This window comes from Cyprinodon variegatus, unplaced genomic scaffold, assembly GCF_000732505.1.
Source record: "Cyprinodon variegatus isolate N-32 unplaced genomic scaffold, C_variegatus-1.0 Scaffold771, whole genome shotgun sequence".
NCBI classification, from domain to species: Eukaryota; Metazoa; Chordata; class Actinopteri; order Cyprinodontiformes; family Cyprinodontidae; genus Cyprinodon; species Cyprinodon variegatus.
Window position 1 is genome coordinate 299,965 of NW_015151224.1, and position 15,335 is coordinate 315,299.

General features: G+C 36.9%; 2 protein-coding genes across 2 annotated transcripts in view; both read left to right on the forward strand.

Moving 5' to 3' along the window:
• Positions 1-6,680, forward strand: part of eln (elastin) — a 41,440-nt gene extending 34,760 nt beyond the window's left edge. The window contains exons 45-53 of the mRNA XM_015395997.1: positions 17-316; positions 436-462; positions 541-846; positions 2,927-2,977; positions 3,117-3,188; positions 3,365-3,415; positions 3,594-3,617; positions 3,904-3,969; positions 5,294-6,680. Of these exons, the coding sequence (XP_015251483.1) occupies positions 17-316; positions 436-462; positions 541-846; positions 2,927-2,977; positions 3,117-3,188; positions 3,365-3,415; positions 3,594-3,617; positions 3,904-3,969; positions 5,294-5,337 (941 nt within the window). The 3' untranslated portion in view covers positions 5,338-6,680. The remainder of the gene's footprint in view (positions 1-16; positions 317-435; positions 463-540; positions 847-2,926; positions 2,978-3,116; positions 3,189-3,364; positions 3,416-3,593; positions 3,618-3,903; positions 3,970-5,293) is intronic.
• Positions 6,681-10,421: 3,741 nt separating this feature from the next.
• The window catches only part of limk1 (LIM domain kinase 1), a 20,129-nt gene continuing 15,215 nt past the window's right edge, over positions 10,422-15,335 (forward strand). The window contains exons 1-2 of the mRNA XM_015395983.1: positions 10,422-10,728; positions 13,649-13,787. Of these exons, the coding sequence (XP_015251469.1) occupies positions 10,685-10,728; positions 13,649-13,787 (183 nt within the window). The 5' untranslated portion in view covers positions 10,422-10,684. The remainder of the gene's footprint in view (positions 10,729-13,648; positions 13,788-15,335) is intronic.

Here is a 15,335-nt window from a genome sequence, read left to right on the forward strand (position 1 = left end):
GGCACAGGAACTGGAGGCTTTGGACCAGGAGGCGCGGGCACAGGAACTGGAGGCTTTGGACCAGGAGGCGCGGGCACAGGAACTGGAGGATTCATACCAGGTGGAGCAGGAACAGGACCTGGAGGTTACAGACCAGGTGGCACTGGAACTGGAACTGGAGGTTTCGGACCAGGTGGAGCTGGAACAGGACCCGGAGGTTTCAGACCAGGTGGAGGTGGAACAGGACCTGGAAGTTTCGGACCAGGTGGTGTTGGGACTGCAACTGGGTTTGGACCAGGTGGACAAGGATTTGGAAAAAGGAAACCTTCTAAATCAGGTATGTAGGGAACATGGCCAGGTATTCTAATGCAGCTGACAATGAGCTGCATAACAACATAATTGGTCATAGAATACTGTCAAAAATTGACAAAATACCTTTCATCTTTACACGTCTAGGTTACGGAGGAGCTGGTTATGGAGCAGGTAATCTAATTTATTTTAATCCATAATAAGTTGCTCATATCTATATTTATATCTCTAAAGCAGTCTTTGTCATCACAGGAGGTACAGGAGGAGCTGGTCCTGGAGGATTTGGCCCTGGCGGAACTGGGACAGGCCCTTCTGTAGCCACTGGAGGTGCTGGATCTACTGGCTTTGGTCCAGGAGGAACTGGAACTGGAAGCTTTGTTGCAGGAGGCACCGGAACTGGTGGTTTTGGTCCTGGAGGAACTGGTGCTGGTGGTTTTGGGCCTGGAGGGGCTGGAAGCGTGACAGGAGGTTTCCAACCTGGTGGGCAATCACTCGGATCAAGAAAGCCACCTAAATCTGCGTATGGTTCCTATTTGGGTGGAACTGGATATGGACAGGGTAAAAGTCTATAATGTCTTTCATTAAAAAAGAACAACAGCAAATTAAAAAGGTTTAGATATTTTTTTCATATGATGTTGATCTTTACCTAATACATGCAGTATTCTATTCATTAATTATAGTACTATATAAGAAGGTCATAGTACAAATCTCTAACAGAGAGTACAGAAAGTCAAGTCTAAACATTGTTTAAATATACTCTTTAACATGTGCTATAAAGGTGCATATTCATGTTATATGTCTACAGTATACAAAAAGACCAAAAACAAACTAATCGGGATAAAATAAGGTTAAATACACCAGCCTCCTGTCCCGCTCGTGTTTAGATGGAACTTTTTGAGCCTAAATAGAATTTCAGTACCGGATGCAACAAACTGGTGTAAACAGACTAGTGGGCCTTTTGTGGGAACTATCCGAAAGAAGCTGACATTTAACACAGTAATATAATAGAGCCAACCAACTCTGAATGTCCTGAAATGTCTTGTGGTAAAAGACAACGCAGTTTTGTAGAAAACTAAGCAATATTCATAAAAATAAAAAAGATCTACAGCAATGCTAAGTTCTAGTGAATCGTCCCCAGAGCGTCACATAAGAGTATTAAAGTCGTATCGAAGTCATATTTAAATGTCAAATCATTCTGGCTTAAACATGTAAATAAATGTTCTCTTTATCAGACTATATTGTCCCAAAATTTGAAAATTTTCTATATAAAAAGAATCCTGTCTAAAAATCTATGTTTTTTTATTTTTTTTTTTGTTATCTTATGCAGGCCAGTTCGTTATACGTCAGCCTGTACACCTAAATTCGGCCAATCATATATCAACGGTCATCTGTCAATCAAATTTTTTTGGTAATAGCATCTTGATCCATATGTCGCAGCTAATATACGCAACGGTTGAAATAAGAAATAAGAATAATTTACTTTCCCATTGAGTTCCTTCCCAGTGTTCACGGGGATGGACGTCTGTGTCTTCAGCAGGCGTAGAGCTAACAGAACTGGCAGCGTTGCGAGGCAAGGGCTCAAACATGTACGGCTGTAAGCCTTCTACACCAAACCAAGCTTCTGCCGCCCTGGCACCTTCTTCCACAACATCTTTGTCCCCACTTTCTTCTTCTAAATAAAAATGGATAAGTCACCATTTTACTGCTGCTTGGTCCCAATGTAATTTCCCATTGGCAATACTAGCACTAAATTGCTAACTGGTTAGCAAGATGCTTGGAAAAAACTGGCCTCAATCAAACTTGCTTGTGAACCTTCCACCACAACAACCCCGCCCTCTTCATAACCCAATCACATTCACTTATTCACTCGTATAAAGTTGAGCACCAACTGGGCAATGCCCTACGACTTTAAAGAAAAGGAAAATGACAGTTCATGCCACACTCAGGGACAAAAACAGGTATAAAGCATATAGGTTCATTAAATAAAAAAAGACACAAAGGCTAAAACCTTTTCATTGAAATTATTGCAAATTCAATGCATTAAAATGCTATTTCTAATGTAAATGAATTGTTGATGAACCGTAAATTAAATCAGATTTCGAGTACATTGGAGCAGTGTGACAACTGTGACAAAAATGTCTAGGTCTGTCCATCTATTTGTCTGTCTTATTTTCTATGTAATATTAAATAATAACAAATTAAACGCTAGCACAGCCTAATAATGTTTCAGAAAAATCTTTGCATGCAGAGTCAGCTGTTAGTGAAACTTTTGAAAATTCATATACCATGAGCTATGCCCCTTAAAATATTAAGTCAAATCAACCTTGTAAATGTTGACATTTAATCACTGAAATTGCTCCAGAAAATTTAGTGCTTTGGTTTGGAGTCTAGATGCACAGTATTAAGGCCCTTTACAAGTGCAGAATAATCTAACAGTGTGCTGGTCCTTCAGACATTTTTTTTTTTTAGAGAACACAAAGGCAACATCTGGGGTAAAGGAAGTTCATTATTTTGTAGGCAAAGTTAGAAATGCGTTTGTTATTGTGTTGATCTGTCAACTGGGAAAAGATTATTTCTAATGTAGATTAAGTTGCCTTTCAGTTATCTAAACAAGATTAACTGTTTACTTTTTTTGCAGGAGTTGGAAGCCGTCCTGGAACAGGAACAGGAGGAATTCAAGGTGTACAAGGTTGGACACAACTCCCAATAAGACCCTATATATAATGTTCTTCAGATTGTAGTTGCAGTAACATAAAAACCTATAAACACTGTTTTATATACGGACGTCAAAGCCATTCTTTTGATAATTTTTTAACTTGCTTTTACAGGTGGTGGAGCTGGAGGGACAGGAGGTCCTGGGGGAACCGGTCAAACCGTCGGAGGAGCAGTTGGTTTACCAGGTTTGCTTCACAGAAGACAAAAAAAAAAAAAAAAAAGAAATCATCAATTAGTTTTTATTCATATTGTAATAATAGGCATTAATAACACATTTGGAGTCCGATCATGGTGAATGAGAAAAATACTGTCCAAGTTAAGGAAAAATGTGTCTTCATTTTCAATGTATGTGTTATACCAGGAGGGGGCACTGGGCCTGGATATGGTGCTGGGGCAGGAGGTGGCTACCCAGGTAAAATAACCTTAACCATGTTACATGCATTAGTAAGAAGAAATATGCCGATTGTTTCAATGTTAAAGCTGCTGTTTGTGTAATGTTAACCACGATGTCACTCATAAAACACTGCCTCTATGAAACTTATGTTAGCAGTGCCTATTATTGACTCAATTTTCCCACTCTTGTTCCCTAGGATATGCAGGGACTGGACAAAAATGTAAGAAAAACTCAATTTTTGGCTTCACTACTATAAAGTGCAAATCACCATTAACAGAAACACATCTGTATAACATATAATACAATCTTTAATTCAAACAATTATAGACAATTAATTTTTAAAACGTAACATAAACAGTGACTGGAAAACAAAACCATCAGAGCTCATTTGAAAAAACTAAACATTCTGTGTGTCTATCTATATGTTTTAGGGGGGGTTATGCATTCTTTATGGTATGGTGTGTGGAAATAAACTAAATTATTGTTTACATTTTTTCATTTTTTAGCCAAAGCACAGAAAGCAGCCAAATATGCTGCCATGCAGGCCTTCCTTGGAGCTGGAGGCTACAGAGGTAACCACAATCAGACAAATTATTTAACCTTTTAATAACATTGCTTCATTCACTTTCTGGCCACTCTGTTGGATACACCTTTTTAGAACTGGTTGGACCTCCTCTTAGCCCCTTTAGAAATGCCCTCTTTTTGCATAACGGCTTCCGCAAGGTTATGGAAACGTCCCTTAGAGCGGATGTCTTCCACAGGGGGTCCGCAACCCCTAGGGGCTCTACAGAGGTACTGCATGGGGGTTGCAAAAGTTTTGGTTGATTTTTTTTTTTTATATTCCCCCCTGCAATTTTTTCCACTAGTTGAAATGTCTTTAAATACACATTAACATGAATTCAACACACAGTTAAATATGAACTGCACACACTGTAGTAAACAGATAAATGCACACATTCAGTGACACACAGCAGCTCTTTCAAGCTGGGCACCAGATTGAGATCAGAAATGCTTTATTAATCCCAGGGCGAAATTACTTTTGTTACATTACTGCATCTGTAATAGAGTGACTATAGGACCAGTTTGATATAACACAATTTCATACTATATATAATTAGGGGGTCCCAGCTCCATCTCGCCATCAGTTTGGGGGTCCTTGGCCTGGAAAATGTTGAAGACCCCTGGCTTAGAGATTTAGGCCCATACAACAATTGAAACATGGCCGCTCCTTCACTATCAGAGAAGTGAACATCTGGAGTTCAATTTAAGAGTTATAGTACATGCCCCTGCTGAAACTAACTCTCTTTAGGGGTCTCCTCTGAAATCTGACATAAACGAGACGTTTTCAGCTACACAACTACAGATTGCTGAATATCTTTTATAATTGGTTGTGTGTAAAAATCAAAGCAAATCCATAGTTTCCAAAAACTAAAAACTCGTCCGATATCAACCACCCCACTACTAATCTATTACGAGACTCGCCTCCACCTTTAACAGGTCACCTTTACCAAATCATGAGTGAGTTCTAAATGCATTTAATATCTACATTGTTAGCAGTTGATTTCTCTTCTGTTATAATTAATAGAACAGATGAAACTAATGAAGTCGCCAGAAAGTGAAAATCAAACTGTTAAACCCAATTAAATACAGTTGAATTAAAAGTCCCAGCAATGTAGGTAGATATTTTAAAATGTATTAATCAGCTAAAAAAAAAAAAAAAACTAAAAAAAAAATATTTTAAAAGTTGTTTCCTATGAAAATAAGCAAACGTAATATGTAGCTTCTATAATGATAAACACTAAAATGCCCAGGATGACTGTGTTTATTCCCTCTTACTATATAGGTGCTGTGTTTGAATGTCAGCTAGAGAGTAACTGTCTTTGTTCCTGAAACTAGGTGGAGGCTGTCAGGGTGACTACTGTGGTCGAAGGAGGAAGTGAAACACCGAAAGAAAGGAAGTGACCTCATTGAAACAACAGTGGTGCTATAGCAAGATTACAGCTTGTGAATGTCTTCCTAACTTAAAACCTAAGGCCTTAATACATTCCTAAAACTATGTTTTTCATTGCATTTCATTTTTAGAAGTAGTTCCCGATCTCATGGGACCACAATATAAAAGAAAAGGAAAGACTGCTTTTGTAAATTTTAAAAAATGCACTAGATTAGTTTTTTTTTATTATTATTTAGCAATGAAATAATTTTAGTTTGATTGGATAATTATAATTCTACAAAAATAGAACAGCAGCGGGAGAACAGAGGAATGTCAAGTGTCTAAACATTTAAACCAGTGCAATGAAAACAGTAATTGTTATCCTGAGTATTTTATAAAACACTTTCCTAAAAACCTCTCAGTGGATTAAAACAAACAAGTTGAAAATCCCAAAGAGGGCTGAGCTGTTGCTTTTTTACAATGTTTTCCTGGATGCTGTGTTGAATATTACCTGCAATACTTTGGCGAGAATCATAACGAATCTTCTGGGCTGAGACTGATGCCAAGGAGTCCCTCAGGGTAGCTCCTTCAGACCTGTCTGCATGCTGACTCACTGATAAAAGATGCTTTTCAATAAAATTGCCTAAATACATTTACCCTGAATTTATCTGTGGTTTCACATTTTTACATGCAGTCACATTTTTTTTTTAGCTTTTTCATTGAAAGTCAGACAGCTATTATTTTATATATTTTTCTTAAGGTTGGACGACAGCTTTAATGGTTGTTTGTTTAGCCTAATCTTATAATCCTTGAAGAGCTTTTGTTCATGTCACTGTACTCAGACCTCAGGATCTGCAGCTTAAAGCCAAATAACAAAGAATTTTTACTGTAAAATTCTAGTTAATGTATTTTTATCTGTGCTGTAAGGATGTTGTTTTGTGAGTACAGTGTTGAGTTTTTTCCAGGTTGAAATTGCTATCTTCTAACCAATATGAAATATAATGTAAAATGTTTTGATTGCTTTTTTAATAATGTTTTGTAGCTTTACAATCACTGTTGAAAAAAAGGAAATGCTCATCTTTGCTAGAGCTTTTAAATTATAGCAAAACACTTATTTAGTCTTCTGTTTTATGTGTTTCATTTTTAAAATATTATTAATGGGTGTTTTGAAGGGCTTCAAACATGCCGGATAGCTTAATAAGAAAAGTTATTTGTTTTTTCTACATTGCCCTTTGATGTGACAAGAATCATGGTAATGTAAATAAGCTTGCAATTGTCTTTCTAACCCATATCATTTGTTTTTGTTTGCATTGCTTCTGGGGAAATGTAATGCATTTGTTTTTCTAAACTAAAGAGAAGAACAATAAAACTTGATTAAATACCGTGTTTTTTATTTTGTTGTTACAGAAGAGGATTAGATTAAAAAAAAAAAAAAAAGTTAACTGATTTTTAAATTTGATTTCAGTTTAATATGGGAAAAAAGTCAAAATTCTGAGAAAAAAATCTGAATTACAACTTTTTTAAACATTTTATCCTGAATTAATATTTTAAAATCAGTTACCTTTTTTTGTTTTTTTCAGTGGCCCTACTCCACTTCCGTATGTTTTCATTCCAGCCATAGGAATTTATTTCGGAAGACATTCATCTGTGAAATGACAAAACAGCTAAGGTGAAGAAGAGAAAGTTATATATTAAGAAAGTAATGTTTCAGTTCATATTTTTTTTATCAGCGGTGGAGTTATTTTTATTTTATTTTTTTCAACCAAGGGCCTAAAAAAGAATACAGAAGCAGCTTTTTGTTGATCTATATGTGCACCAGAAAAGTTAGGTGTTTTTTATTTATTTTTTTTCAAGTGAACTCATTACATGAAGTGGATGAACTGAAATGGATGAACATGTTATTTAAGAGTGCGTTGCAAATAGAAGCGAGGTTATCCCAGGCAGAAAAGAAAAATCTTTCTGCAAGATAGCATGAGAAGTTTAAAACATTCTCGATGCAGGTCTTTTAATGGTTTGTTCCCATCTTCTATATGAGCCTAATTTAGAAAAAATATATTTTGCAAGCATAAATAAAATTGTAACTTTATAGTACATGCAAAACTGAACAACAGACCAGGTTGTAATAGACAATGAATGTGTAAAATCAGTAGAAAGGCTTTGTCTGTGTGCTTTTAACTAAATCCCATAATTATTGGAGCAGTATATGCAAATATAACTCCTTACTACTCACAAACAATTTATCAAGCGTGAAACTGATTGCATGCGCATGCTTAAAATGCAGGTGCATCTTTGGATGCAAAAATTTCTACAGTTGTTGTAGCTGGCTGTTAAAGTCAGTCATTACCTTAATTTCTAGCTTTTAAAATTCATTCACTTTTGTTTGTGGAACTTTAAGATACTTATATATAAAGTGCACTTAAAATAATATTGATCCTTATTTTGATCTTTATGGTATTATTAGCCTCTTACACCCTCAGGGGGTATAAATAAATTTCTGCCTGACAAAAACACACAAAAGTAAATCACTTATAGCCTCACAGCTATTAGATTTAAGAAGAAACTTTTGGTACCTCTGTAAAGGTAAGATGTCATAGAATGGTTTTCTGGTGTCAGCACCATTGTAGCTTTGACCCTGCCTGAAATATTAGGGACAAAATACTAAATATTTTGCATTTTTTTAACCTCGCCAAAATTTTCTTTGAAATAAACATTGCAAAACACTACCAAAATATTATTTATAGCACAAAAAAGTAGTACAGACTTTTAAATCTAAATGTTGTGTAAAAATATACCAAATTTGGACTCAATCAGATGAATCATATTTATTTTAGAATGGTATTAGTGAGAAATTTCTTAGGCGGAGGGGCCATTTTGGCCCATTTATCCATAAATGTCACCAAACTGTGCCAAATGTGTTTTTTACATCAATACTGGGGGTTTGTTAAAATTACGAGGTCACGTAGCAGCTGGACCCACCGATGGGTCCGTAGGGTTAGTATAACCTCCAACTCCATTGCTTGGAGTTGATTTTAGTCTATATTTACCAAAGATTAAAGTTCAGAATTTGAAGTTAGATAAACAACAGGGAAGTCAAATTAACAAAATTATTTAACTAACTTACACTCCCTGTCCTGTTCTCTAGTATGTAATACTCAGAGGAAAAGTAAATTAATTCACTTATTCAAAGCTCAGCCTTGACTTGGAACTAGCAGATCTCATTGATGCTCCAAACTGCAAAGGAAAATATTTAGTTTCTTTTAAGGATCCATCTTTGATTACTGCAATTCATTATATAGAGGCATGGATAAATCACAGATGCAGCGTCTTCAATTGATCCAGAACGCAGCGGCTCGGCTTCTTACTGGAATCAGGTAGCATGACCATATAAGGCCTATACTGGCCTCTTTACATTGGCTGCCTGTCTTTTACCGAATAGGTTTTAGGATTCTCTTATTAACTTATAAAGTCTTAAATGGATTAGCTCCTCCTTATCTTAGAGACCTTTTAAAGTTCCAGTCTGTGTCAAGAAGTCTACGCTCTAATAAACAACTATTACTGACAGTTCCTCGGACTCGACTTAAGAGGAAAGGAGATTGCGCCTTCTCTGTTGTTGCTCAAATTCTGTGGAACCATTTACCTCTTCAAATTTAATCCGCCCACAGCCTGGATCATTTTAAATCGCTTCTTAAAAATTATTTTTATTCTTCTGCTTTTAATTGAAGCAGTGTTTCACATTCTGTTTCGTTAATTGATGTTGTTGTCTTTCCTGTAAAGCACTTTGGTGCAGTTTTATACCTGTGCTATATAAATAAATTTGACATTGACATTTTGACTAGATTAGCTCAAAACAGGCAAAAGTGGAACCCAGCCTGAATTGAAACCTTCACACATTTTTGTTGTAATGTTTTCTCTGAGTATTACTAAGGTAAAACAAATATCCATAGTGCTAGAGAGTTTAAGAACTTTGGCCCTTGAGATGTTAATGACCAGGTCATTAAAGCTGTCTCTCCTTTTCTGCAAGTTTCAATTCAGTTCAGTTTATTTCTATAGCGACAATTTACAACACGTCATCTAAAGGCACTTTACAGTTCATCAGGTCACCCAGTCAAATTGATTCAAAGTTTTCTATCTAAAGAAAACCAGTTGATTGCATCGATTTGAGGGCAATCCCTCACACTAAGCATGCTTGTAGTGACAGTGAAGAGGAAAAGCTCCCTTTTAACAGGAAGAAACCTCCAGCAGAACCAGGCTCAGTGTGAGCGGCCATCTGCCGAGGCTGACTGGGGTTCAAGGAGACAGAAGCAGAGATACAGGAAGAAGCAGAGAAACAAGAGGCAACTGTAAACCAGCTCCAGTCGGCCCTGTTCCAGGAAAGACAGCCAAGCAGACGAGCTCTGAGCCAGCTCCCATGTCAGAGGATGAAGACAGCACATACAGCCAGTCACAGTCAAAGAAACAGGACTACACTGAAAAGTATCAATATGTTAAATCTTAAATGTTTAAATCTTAAATTAAATATGTCTTCAAATGATTATCATTTTAGGCTCTGCTCAAATTTAAATCCATAACTTTGTAGCCTAAGACTTAAAAAACATATTGGAGAGCTTGCACGCCTTCCAGTATAAATCATTGTTCCCTTATTATTAGATTCTTTCGTCACATTTAACAATACTTACATCAATTTTAGACCAAACATAATCAATGGACAGTTCTTTTTTCCCTGAGCTGCTCTGTGTTCTTGTTCTTTGTCTAATTCCCTCTCTTTGTTTGTTGTGTGTTGAATAGGGTGCTTTACTCTGGGATCTTGACAGTGCAGTAATTGGAGCATTCATAAAGAGATTATGCCTTTGCTAATGGGAACAAGCCTGATTTCAAAACTAAGACTCATAAGCTCTCACACAACACGTGTGAAAAAAAAAAAAAACATACTTCAATGCATTAACAGTCATCTAGGGATCAGATTTTAGACTGAATTTAGCTTTACTGCTTTTGGATGTGCCTGCAGATAAGTGTAACCGTACCCTGCTGAGGTCTACATACTGGAAGGAACAGGAAAGGGAGGGCGGAGAGAAGCTTCTATAACTAGGAAAGGCCTTTTTTTCCAGCAGCCAGCTGATGTCAGAGGGTCAGGCTTTTTTCTCACACTAACAACAAACAACTCACACAGAAAGGAACATATGCACAGGAAGCCTTTAAACACATGGAGAAAGGCAGCAGAAAGATAAAGGGCGACGCCTGCTACTGTCACAGCAGAGTGAGTGTCTGATTCGCTCACAAACATTGGCTTTGAAAAAAGACCTTGCTCAACTGGGTGGATTGTGTATGACTGCTGGGTTTCAGTCAATTGTGAGAGCAGAATGTCTCGGCGAGACCAAAGGTTTCGGAGAGGAATTAAAGGACGGTAAGCACTTCATATTTTATTTATTTATGAGACATTAAAATGCAAATAAAAAAGAAGAGAAAAAAGAATGAGAGGAAAAGTTGATGTGCTGTTTAACTTCTGCATGTATACTTCCTCTTACTGAACTGTGACGGCCAACAGATGCACAAGTAAAGCATGCTTAAATACTGCATGTGCTTTCACATCAACCTTACATGTGAGTAGTTGGCTATAACAATTAAAAAAAAGGATGCTTTGGGAGTTTATGCTTCTTTCTGTGCGATCCGGCAGCTGATTCTGATTATGTTTTACATCCTCCAAGCATTCTTCTTGAGAAAAGTCAGATAAGCAATCCACAAATAGGCAGGTTTCAATTTATTGAGCATTCACTATGCCTTATGTTGAAATCCCCCCATCCACCACCACCAGAAAACATTACGATGTATTTATTATACATATATATATACACATATAAAAAATGTTTAAGGAAGTGAAGTGGGTCTCCACAGACAAAAACAAAGAGGAAGCTAAGCAGGAGAGTATGTCGCCTAAACTCTTAACATCTGACCACTGTTAATATTCTCAAAATTACAGAATGGATTTAAAGTCTAGATTTCCCATATTGACACAGTGATTGGGAGAAAAGACAAAGGCTCAAGATGGGAGTTAAATCTAAGCTTGCAAGACGCTCGGTGGTAAATGTGAAACTTTAGAAGTAAAGGCAAAAGATGAAGAGGATGAAGTCTTTAAAGATCTCTCAGGGGTGACTGCAGGGTTTCTCCCCCAGCCAGATGTTCAAGAGGTGCAGATGTGCAGCTGGAAGGTTTCCAATCTCTTACAAACTTAACAATAACGGCAAATATGCAGCTTTGTCAAGCTTTTATTACCTCATTATTTCCTTAGTGACGACTGAGAGGCAGATCTGATAAACAGCTGCTTCATTTTATTCATTTAGATACTTGAACTTTTAGCTAAATATTTCTCAAAGTATCAACAGTTTCAACAATATATTTTCAGGAGTAAAGTGAAATGTAGAACAGTGTAGTTGCAACACAATCCACAACAGTGACTCAGGAGTTTTAATGATTACCAGAAGTTTCAGCGTGAAGTTATTAGAGTCCTCATAGATTTCTTCTCTTTCTTTTCTTTTGTCTTATGAACTGCTTTGGAATTATCTGATTAATGTTATCATGACATAAAAACATATCGAGTAAATATAAAAAGCAATATTCATCTTATTTTTTCATTGAATATGCTTATCTATAAGAAATCCTGACTTTGTTAAAACCGAATATCCCAGCTGATGCCAGCCAGATTTTCCGCTAATTGGCAATGGGTTTTTTAATTTTTGTGGAATAATTTTGGACATTTAGTGCAGACTGTTTTGTTCAACCATTCTGAAAACTTAAGTTTAAATAAGTTTAAATTAAGTGGCTAGATCAGGGATGCCCAGGTCCACCACTTGAGCTCTATGCTCCTGCAGATCTTCAGATACATTACAATCAAATGGCTAAATTACCTCACCACAACATAGATGCATCTAAAAGTTGCAGGAAAGTAGCGCTCAAAGACAAAACTTGGACGTCTCTTGTTCAGTTTGTGCAACTTTATCTCAATTGACCTTAAGTTTCGGCTTCACCTAAAACACTCCAAAACCTTCATTTTGTTCTGCTTGAGGCTTTACTGTTGTTTTTTTAGATAATTGTCAGAATCTTTGCGGTCCTGAAAACAACACATGGTTCCATTAATCGTGATTAATCAGTCGGGTCGTAGAGCAACAAAGCAAACCATCACCCTGTTTAGTTACACTTTTTCCAAAATCCGATTTTTTTCTATAACGACTATCATTTTGACCCAGTGTGTTCTTCATTGAATTATGACACTATTTTTCATTGAGGCAAGTGAGATCAGCAATGTTTTAAACATTGTTTAAGGTTGTATTGTGTCCTGGATGAATTGTTGACATGTTGGCTCCCCTTCTGGAAAAGGCATATTGTAGGTTTTCTACACTTGTGCAAAAGAAAGTCTCAAAAGTTTCGCTTTGTTTCTGATCTGCTGTCATATTTTAATATCTGGGCATGACGACATTTTTGTCATATATATTAGCCTGTATGATGCTGGTAGATAGGTTTAGTTTGATTCTACATCCCTGACAGTAACAAGGGAAACTGAGCCATAATAAATGTAGTCAGTTGCAGCTAATCCATATTGTCACAATGATCCATGTTGCTTTAAGTAGCTTTTTAGTTGTTTTTTTTTTACTTATTTGGAACTTTAGGTAGCTGGTTCTCCATGGTAATAGATAACATCCTCAGAAAACTACTGCCTGACATTCAATTTTCTATTATGACAGCAGACATAAAGGTCAGAAGAAAGCAAAACAACAGAAATCTGTAAATGGGCATTTACTTCATTATGTACATTGTACACAATGGGGGTGGGGGGGGAGACCTGATACCCCCCCGCCCCCAGCTCCCTATTGTGAAAACAGATGCCATTTACTGTTAAAGTTGGGAGAACGGAAACATGGATTACTGCTCGGTACAGGAAGTCGCCTCCCACCCTGGTTGTAACGTTGACGAGATAAGGAAGCAGCTTTTTTCTGTCATTCTGTTGAAGCCTGGATTCCAGGATGAGTTTCAGTTTTAAAGCAAAGCCTTTCAACATGTTTTCTTTTTTGGTTTGTTCCAAATGTTTCTGATTCCACTTTTTGTCCGGAAATGGCACAATAAAGCCAAACCTGAGAGATTAAAATAGTAAAATAAAATAATCTAGTATGATTTAATGGAAAATACACTCTAGTTTTTGTGGATCTGTTTCCAGGCCATGTAGACTGATTATCTAAATGTTAATCTCCTCATCAATCTCATAATAAAAAAACATTTTCTAATACACCATTCCTAAAGGTTCTCTTTTCTTTTTGTTTTCCTAATTGATAAAGGTGTCGTGATTGTGACTGCATCCTGTCCCGCTGGTACTATGAAAAAGAGGGAGATCTCTACTGTAAGAAGCACTACTGGTCTCGCTTTGGAGAGCACTGCCACGGCTGCAAGGAGAATGTTTCAACAGGACTTGTTATGGTAATGTGGTCATGTTTGCTAATTTTCCTGATTAAGTGATACAAAAACCAACAAAAAAGGATAATGGGAATTATAACTATTAGCTTCTAATAAAAACATTCAGTTCAAGTGGCAAACTATTTTATTGTTTTATTATTTTTATTCTGTTTATTAAAGAAGGGCTTAAAAACTAAAAAGTAAATAAAATAGGATCAAAATTACATTAAATTCATAAAAAAGAATTAAATTAAATATAAAAGTAACATAAAAGCTATAAAACAAGCAATAAAAAGTATAGAAAAACAAATACCAGTCTTATGGTGATGCTTTATTAAATAAAAAGCTATTTTAAAAGGATAAATGTTGCAAATAAATAATTCAAATCTTTGGCAGGCCTCACAGAATATGGTTTAGAAGCAGTGGCTGAAAAAAAACTCCATCTCATCCGGGTCACAAGCCAAACCGTGGGAATAATTAGGAGCTTTGTTCATGTTCTAAAGGGGATGTGTGAATGTGAAAGCTCATTAAGGTAAATAGATGCCAGACCATTTGGGTGCTTAAAAAATTAAATCTAAATCTGTGTCATGATCGGTTTAAGGAATCTGACCCACATGAAGAGAAACCACTCAGAACACGGAGAAAAGTTTAACAGGTTTATTTGTAGCAATGTGAACGGAGGTTGGATCTGGGAATCAGAGAACTGGTGAACTGGAGCTTGAAAGTCTGAAGGGGAGATCACAGAGAACAGTTTAGGGACCGTGGGAAATAAGATTGCGGCTTGAATAATGCTGGAATGGGACTCACGTTTGAGGGGGCTCTTGTCAATCATTGAATCCAGTCTTTGTGGCGAACAGGTAGATATACGTTGGACTGGGAGGAGTAATGGAGCGGACTGTCACTTGGATTTCCGATGGAAACTTGAACAGATCATGAAACTTGAACGGATCATGTAGAGGTTTCTCCCTGCTCAGTGTGAATTCAGTTAATCCTTCCAGGGGGAGAAGGTCCAGGTATCCAGTTACACAGGAAGACTTCCTGCCGAAGAGCAAAGACAAAAACAACATTAGACTCAGAGACACAAGGCTCAGGTTAGACTCTGCTAATCTCAGCTTTGCTAGAGTACCCAAAACTGGCAAACACTCTGGCGTTGAGGTAGTGACAGCCCTCTGCTCAAATACTCCTCCAGTAATGAACCAACGAACCGCAGGTGTGCGGTGGAGAGGGCACCACCTGGTGGTGGAGAGAAACACACAAACAACACAGCTGAGGACTTGAAGTGACTGGTAACGGGTGGTGACCCTTGGTGACCCTTATGCTAGGGAGTTGTAGTGGCCTGTTCCAGAATTAATAAAAGCACCAATAACACTCTCATTGGTAAAATTAGGAAAAATTATCCTTATTTTTTTCTTTTTTACATACAGTAAGGCTCAGATGATAAAAACTGGATTACTAAACTGATCTGTTTATTGGAATTTGACTGAATAAAGGAACCATCCCATCATCTGAGATGCATAAAAGGCACACTGTCCTAAACCGGTCTATGAGCGTACCTTTAATTTCAACAGACTG